Here is an 8,579-nt window from a genome sequence, read left to right as displayed (position 1 = left end):
GGCAGAGGGAGAGAGAGAACCCTTAAGCAGAGCCTCCTGCTGAGTGCAGAGACCCACATGGGGCTGGAGGCGGGGCTCCATCCCAGAACCCTCAGACCATCACCTGAGCTGATACCAAGAGTCCGCCACTTAACCAACTGAGCCTCCCAGGTGCCCCAGCTGGGCTTGTATTTCAACAGTAAATTTATGTGGCTGCCTCCTTTTTACTCTACACTGGGAAATGCTCTTTTTATTCACAAGGGTTGGCTGTACTGTGTTGCATTGTCAATATCTAGATGCTTCCTGTTTTAAACAGGATATGGTACTTCTTTTCCAAATCTGGAGTTTAAAACCAAAGTGTTGCATTCTATTAGCTAATTTTATTTTTTTTTTCTTGCAGGTTTCTGAAAAGTGCCTTTTCTGAACGCTGCTGCTTCGATTCCCCTCTAGAGCTGTTTGCTTATAAACCCCTCTCCCTCCCCAGCCCCCAAACCTGGTTTGCTTGTAGTTCAGTCTCAACAACTTGTCCATTCTCTTTTCCCTTTGATTCCCAGTTTTCCTAGTCATTTTCCCTCCTCCTGACTTTGCAGCACGTTTTATTTTTACAGTTGCCATCCTTCCCAATCTTAATCATTAAATCCAAGAAATAGGGAGGAGAACATTTCTCCCCTTGATCTGAGACCATTCCATAGATTGAAGGGCAACCAGCAGCATATGTTTTTTGCAAGAATAATTGAAAAAATCAACTAAAGAGCACAGAATTCTTTTGAAAGCCTGGCAGTTATTGGAAGTAACTTTGGCAGAGGAACAAATTAAACTTTCAATATCTTAACCTTTCTGGTTGCCTTCTTAGGAGTTGGTCTCTCATTGAATTTTTAGCTATTCTGATACCATTTTTATTTTGCAATTGGCTTTTTGTTTGATCAGACCAAATTTTGGCTGGGACGAAAACCTAAGTGCTAACAAAGAAGCATTTCAGCAAAGCAGCCTCATTGCTTCGCATCTAGCTTGAATTCACTTTTAACCTTTTAACAGCACTGAAACTGTCCTAAAGAGGGTGCACTTGATTCTAACTTCGCTTTCAATATGACGGCGGTCAATGTCACCCTGGTTCGAGACACCCAGTGGCTGACTTTAGAAGTCTGCAGAGAATTTCAGAGAGGAACCTGCTCTCGAGCTGATGCAGACTGCAAGTTTGCCCATCCGCCGAGAGTCTGCCACGTGGAAAATGGCCGAGTGGTGGCGTGTTTTGATTCCTTAAAGGTGAGTCCCATCTACACGCATATATTTCATTTAAATTTGTTGATGTCTGTGTGTTTTGAAATATGATGTGCCTTGAAGTTAGTGACGTTAGTAATAGCACAGAAGTGGTAAGTTTTGTTTGTTGTTTGTGTGTTTGTTTTAAGACAGGATATAGACTCTGTGCTTGTAGAACTAAGCCAGACTATTGCTCATCTCATCTCAAAGCCCGCTGATCAAGATAGAATTGAAGGAAAAAAAATGAAAGAATTTTTGTAGGAATGAGAAATTACAGCCTCGCCATACTTTACTTTTTTGTATAGGATTTAAATGTTGAATACAGTGATCATAATTCTTGTAGAGCCTAAAGAAGCCATTTACTGAATTATAGCCCTATTAACTATGTTATCAAAATAACACTTGGCAGGGACCAGGCAGCTTTCAGAGGACAAGTGAAGTCAAACTCAAAGAGAATAAAGTGAAAATCTCACCATCCAGGGGGAAAATGGCTTTTAAAGTTTATTTATTTTAGTAATCTCTACACCCAATGAAGGACTCGAACTCACAACCCTGAGGTCAAGAGTCACACAGTAAAAAAAAAAAAAAGAGTCACACGGTCTACCGAATGAGCCAACCAAGGGCCCCCAGAATACTTAGTTAAAGTATATTTTGAAGCTTGAACTTGAACATGGGTACCAAACTAGGTTCACTTAATTTTCTTCCTGACTAATTTTCTTCCTGAATAGATTAACTAATTTCAGATTTCTGAGTACCTTTTATAAGGCAAGTCTTACTGCCAAGGTCATCAAACCCAAATATTATGTACTAGACTATAACCAAAATACGAGGGCAAATGAGATATTATGTAGAATAGAACATATGTGATTGCAGAACAAGAAAATGCACTGACTTTCATGTTTTATTCATAGTTATCTTTAAATTAAGGATAAAGATGTATAAATTAAAGCACAGAAGTAAAAAAAAATGGTAATTGATTCCTAGTTTAATAAGATTTGCTACGATGCATTTGAGAATTTTTTTTTCAAAATACGTGAAAGTGAATTAAGCCAAATAAGAACCTGTTTAATTTCTTGATATTGTTTTAGCTTCATCATGACCAATTTTACCTCATTAACATTTTTATTTATGGCTGCATTGGCTGACAGAGATGTATTCCTTTATGTGATCATTTCTTCAGAAAACGTTTCGTCAAGTGACATTCTCCGTAGCTAGTTAATTTAACTTATTTTGTGGTTACTACTTTTTGTTTCGGATCCTCCCAAGTTAAGAATGGAAACTTGTTATTGTAAAAAAACAGTAGTTTTTGCCATTGAGAATGTTAGAATTGCCCTTATTTGCAGAAGATATTATGATTATAGGGCTTATTCTCTACATCTTACTATCATTCGAGTTTCATCTACAATTATTTTGTGTATTATTGAAATCTCCTGCTGCATTACCCGCCAATGCCTTGAAGCAGAAAAGAACTCTGGGCTAGTTGGGGTGGAGGGAAACAGGAGATGTCTTTCATTCAGTCCAACGAGAGGGTCTGGGGTAGCACAAGGCACTCACTGTATATATGTTGTTTCAGGAGATCTGGGGGACAGTCCCAGCCTTGCTACTGTGTCTGGCCTTAGCTACTTTTTCTGATAAGGCTTACGTTCCTTTATCTCTACCTACTTTCCAGTATTATTATGGAGATACCATGAGGATGAATATCTTCAAAACAACTCTATTTAGTTAGGGTTTATTGTTGAACTCTACAAACTCATCTTCCAAATGGACATACCCAAATCCAGTTGCCATGAGTGTCATATTAGTTCTTCAAGCTAAGTATCACTGTTTTTATAGTTTACTCTTTGTTTTTGTTTTTTTTTTTTTTAAGATTTTATTTATTTATTTGACAGAACAAGAGACAGCGAGAGAAGGAACACAAGCAGGGGCAGTGGGAGAGGGAGAAACAGGCTTCCCGCTGAGCAAGGAGCCCAATGCTGCTGCGGGGCTCTATCCCTGGACCCTGGGCTCATGACCTGAGCCAACAGCAATTGCCTAACGACTGAGCCACCCAGGCGCCCCTGTAGTTTACTCTTTGATCGAGAGTTCCTTGCAGGCTTTGTAAATTCTTTCTTTGCAGACATCCGGTAAAAGGAGATAGGCGATCCTCCTAATCAGTGGTATATTTTAGGTCAGTTCTTGTACTTAAAGGGCCGTAAGGGAAACATTTTGAAGAAAATAATAAGCAAAGGAATTGTTAACAAAACACATGCTGCACTACCACTTTGAAAGTTGGAAAATGTTTAATGCAGAGACTACATAGATAATGGCCAGTGAATATTAATAAGCCACTTAATTATTTAAATATACTGTCTACTCACTGCATCCAGTGTTTTTAAAATAATTTTTGCATTATGTTGATATCTTGATGACCAGTCATACAGGATAAAGACAATTTATATAATCCTCACATCTTCAAATTTTAATGAAAACTTTAATATTTCAAATACACAAAGCCTTTCAAACAATTAATTAATTTGCCATTTAGACAGCACATTCATCCCAGTTCCATGTCTGCCCAAAAGCTTTGTGGTTCTCTGCTTTTATATTATTCCTTATCCACGATATGCATGAACGCTATACTAAGTTGAGGGTAATTGACCTGTGTGGATTGTACGAGGACCCTGTCTAAAATACACAAATAAAATACCTCAATGTTTATTGTAGCATTTGCTGCTCTCCTTGAGGTTGCATCATTGAAACACCTTTGAAATCCATTCTGTGCGCTCTTTCTATTTCCGTGAGTGGTTAAATAATTGAAGCAATCATTTGATGAGTTTTGGGCTGCTGCTTTTGGTGTTCCATGTTTTGTTTTTCTAAGGATTCCATTAGCACTAGGTACGTTACCAGATGATGATGGTTCTTTGCCTTCATAATAGGCACAATACACACAGTGTTCTATACTCACCTTGTAATGAGGGAATGTTGTAAAAATAAGGAGGGCGAGCTTGATGGCTAATCGTGCATTGTGCTGGAGTGAATGTTGAGTGTTCACTGACGAAGGCTGCACCATCTTCAGATAGAGCTCTAGACAGTGCAGCCCACAGACTGATGTCCAGCTATATAAAAGGGTCTCATGTCATGTTGATATGCAGCTGTTTTTTACTCAATTGCCTAGCCTGCTTGGCATGTTTATTTAAAAATTTCTCTCCAAAATATTGCTTAACCTGTTCTGTGCCAATTTCTCAATATGACAGTTTGCCACTGACATAGCCTGATGCTTTCAGGGCATGTCCCTTACATTTAACAAAAGATCGTCCCTAAAAATACCACGCTAGAATCTTTGTGATCATTTCTGTAGCCAAGATTGTTATCGTCGTGTATTCTGCTTCGACAATGTCATGATGTCTTGCTCTGTCCCCTCCGTACTTGAAGCAGGGTGACATCAGCCACATGTTATCCAGGAAGGATGTAAATGCTGTGATCATTTCATTATGACGTATCGACGCCCATTACACCTGCCCCCTCTACTCCCCACGCTGAGTAGTTTTGTAACAAAAATTTCCTGGCAAAGGTCTTGGCAGCAGACATTGTTGGAGGACAGCCATGCCAACCCATCTACATTCCTAAAAGATGGAAACTGGGTCCAGAATGCACATAAACTAGCTCCACATGATGTCTTCAGACATCGCACATGATCACAAGCATAATCACATTTTGACAAGTGGAACCTGTCGTGTCAGTGCTTGGATGTGAATCCACCCTTGTAGGTCAGATCGTCCTGAATCATCTGTATATTCTGTACTATGTCTCAGTAGTCACAGTCATTTTCACCAGTTTAAAATTTGACTGAATATTTATGTCATCCCTGTTTGCTAAGGGAAAACTTGCTGGGAGCAGAAAACCTAGCAACCTAATCCCAAGGGTCACTGGATTATGCAAGACTCAGAACCATTTCTAAGCTTTGCCAGAGAGGTCTGCTTGCCCTATAAAGATACATAAATAGCACCTGTCATCCTGAGATTCCAGGAAAATCATATTTTACCTGAGGATGTCTATCTTCAGGAATACTGACCTTGAAAAGGAAATATCTTTGGTAAAAGTCAGTGCCATTTTGGACATTTCAAAAACCTTTTTTGAAAGAAAAATGGAATTACAATTAGAACCAAAACAAATACACATTGATAGCTCAACCTAACTTTTTAAATATTTTATTTTGGAATAATTTGAGGCTTACAGAAAAGTTGCAAAAGTAGTACAAGGAATAGGGGCACCTGGGTGGCTCAGTGGTTAGGCAGCTGACTCTTGATTTCATCTCAGGTCACGATATCCGGGTCCTGAGATTGAGTTCCCCACTGGGCTCCGTGCTCGGTAGGGAGTCTGAGATTCTCTCGTTCTCCCTCTGTCCCTCCCCCTGCTCACTCACTCTCTCCCTAAAATAAATACATCTAAAATAAAATAAGATAAGATAAAATAAAATAAAATCTTTAAAAATAGTACAAGGAGTTCCTGCATACCCTTCACCCAGCTTCTGGTAATGTCAATGACTTACCTTATGTAGCCCAGTTATCAAAACCAGGAAATTAACTCTAGTACAATATTATTAACTAAACTAGAGACCTTATTTGAATTTAACCAATTTTCCCCCAATGTCCTTTCTCCATTCCAGGATCCAATCCAGGATCCCGCGTTGCACTTATTTATCCTGTCTCCTTAGTCCCCTCCAATCTGTGACAGTTCCTCAGTCTTTCCTTGTCTTTCCTGACCTTGACACTTTGGATGTGTACCAGTCAGTTATTTTGTAGAATGCCTCTCAATTTGGGTTTGTCAAATGCTTTCTTATGATTGGATTAGGGTTGTGCATTTTTGGCAAAAAAAAACACAGGAAAGATGTGTATGATATCTGAGAGTACCTGATGTTGGTGTATCTTATCACTCGCTATATTAACCTTAATCACTTGATTAAGATGGTGTCTGCTGGGTTTCTCTGCTGTAAAGTGATCAGTTTTCCTTTTGTGCAAATTGATAAATATTTTCTTCATTTATTCATCTCCTACAATATACCATTGATTGTAAGGGGCATCCTAATATCTAAGCGGTTAAAATGTAAATGAGTTTCTGTCTTAGAAGTGATTGGGTAATGCGTTTCTATAATTACGGTCAATCAAGAAGGGGAGGGAGGAGAAAATAGACCAGGAGCATGACAGGAAAGGAAGGAGTGATGGGCCGCCAGAATGGCAGAACCCTGGAGGATGAGAAGCCCAAGAAGTTTTGGGATGTGTGTGTCCCCATCATGTGCTCCTGCGGGGTGGAACTCGTGCGGAATAAAATCAGTGCGCCTGGCCCCCTTAACTTGGGATCCTCCTACATCGGGAACCAGGTGTCCTGCCTTTGTTTCCAAGATAATAGTTCCCCCGATTGTAAAAGTTATCCATCTCTATGAAGAGAAAGGAAAAGACAAAAAGAAATCTTAAAAATCATATGCAAGATGATAAGAATAAAATGTAATGAAAGGTAGGTAAAGTGTAAACGTCATCCCCGCTGTGCCAGTATCACCACTAACGTTTCTCTATGTTTCCGTCCTTTATATGACTGTCCATTTGTATCATAAACCTTGCCTTACTCCTGTGTCCTCATAGACCTCACTCCCTCACTCCCTCCCCCACCCACCCTGGACAGCCAACCTCTCCCTCCATTTACACTTCCTGTTAGTCTCATGTTCCTCCCGGTGTACAAAAAAGGAGAAGAAAGAAAAGAAAAGAAAAAAGAACAGAAAAGAAAAGGGAAAGGAAGGGAAGGAAAAAGGAAAGGAAAAGAAAAAAACGAAAGAAAGAAAACAAAATCTAGGTACTGCCCGATCTCTCATTCAGAGACTTTCAAAAAATATACCGCTTATTGTGGCAATTTTTCTGGTTGGAAAATAAAAATATCATTTCTAGAAAACTATAATATAGAGACAAAGATTTAAAAAAAAATCTGTAAGTGTGTTACCTGACCAATCTTTTCAATACATATGTCCTTTCAAAATTTCTTTTAATGACAACTGTTTCCTCAAAAAAAAAAAAGGTTTCAGACATTCCATGGAATTCCAAAAGCTTTTGATACTTGTGTAAGAATAGTATTTTAGAAACAGATTTAATGCAAAAGATTCTATTTTTCTTTTTCTTTTTTTTAAAGAGTTTATTTATTTATTTGACAGACAGAGATCACAAGTAGGCAGAGAGGCAGGCAGAGAGAGAAAGGGGGAAGCAGGCTCCCTGCTGAGCAGAGAGCCCGATGCGGGGCTCGATCCCAGGACCCTGGGATCATGACCTGAGCCGAAGGCAGAGGCTTTAACCCACTGAGCCACCCAGGTGCCCCAAGATTCTATTTTTCAAATAATACGCAGCCATCAGAAATTATGTTTGTGAGGACTATGCAATCATAATTATAAGCTTTATCTTCTAGTGAATGCCTACAGTATTCCAGAAACTTCACACATGCTGACTGTAATCCTCACCACAACCCAGTGTAAGCTTTACCACTGGGTGGGCCAGGTTTTGCCAGCTGTGTGGTCTTGAATAAGTACCCAACCTCCCTGCCCCTACCTTGCCTCATTTGTGAAAACAGAGAACCTACTAGCACCTGCCTCTGGAGTTACTGCGCGTTCAAACGAGGTGATCCACATAAGGCGCTTGGAACAGAGTGCTCATTATCAGCATTCAAGAAATGTCTATGTTCACCAAATAAACTTCAAGTGCCCTGACAATTTAAACATGAAAAATAAAATTGACCCATGACAGTAGTAGAAGAAAGTGTAGGTGAGCACTTTTGTAATCTTGGGGGTGGGCAAGACCTTCTAAGCACATTATCAGAGGCAGAGGCAATCAAAGCAAAGGATTCTTAGAACTGAACACATAATACAAATCATGGCTGAGAGACAGAAAACACCAAAAAGTTAGAAGATAAGCAATAATTAGGGGGAAATTTTTAACTAATTTGACAGATTAAAAAAGTCTTTAATATACAACGAGCTTTACAGTTAAAAAAATACAATGATATTTTCCCGGAAAAGTAGGTAAAGGATAGAAATAGTCAAGCAAGACAGTCTGATGTGGCCAGTTTATGCCTGGGGACATTTTGACGAACCCTCCTGACACTGCTGCCCTGACACCTGACACAGCCACCTGTTTCCACTGTCCCCGTCGCAGTGTACCCCTCACCCTCCTTCTCTCCCTGACTCCGGTCCAGAGAACTCTCACCCTGTAATTTAATTCTTTCTGCATTATTTATGTGTTCTTCTACAAAACTGTTACTTCTAATAAAAAAAAATTTTAGACGGGGCTAACCTCCCAGGGGAAACTAAAATCATCTTTATAAGAGAAGCT

The 8,579-nt window shown here is 39.5% G+C and overlaps 1 protein-coding gene across 3 annotated transcripts in view; it reads left to right on the top strand.

Annotated features, from left to right (window-relative positions):
- Nucleotides 1-1,065: 1,065 nt before the first annotated feature.
- MBNL3 (muscleblind like splicing regulator 3) overlaps nucleotides 1,066-8,579 on the top strand; it is a gene marked incomplete at its 5' end in the record, with an annotated part of 66,032 nt that continues 58,518 nt past the window's right edge. For all 3 annotated transcript variants that reach the window (XM_080795456.1, XM_080795457.1, XM_080795455.1), the window contains one exon: nucleotides 1,066-1,242. In XM_080795456.1, coding sequence (XP_080651582.1) covers nucleotides 1,066-1,242 — 177 coding nt within the window. The remainder of the gene's footprint in view (nucleotides 1,243-8,579) is intronic.

Source organism: Martes martes, assembly GCF_963455335.1.
Source record: "Martes martes genome assembly, chromosome: X".
NCBI classification, from domain to species: Eukaryota; Metazoa; Chordata; class Mammalia; order Carnivora; family Mustelidae; genus Martes; species Martes martes.
Note: the sequence above shows the minus strand (reverse complement) of the source record. Positions and strands in the feature narration are given on the sequence as shown.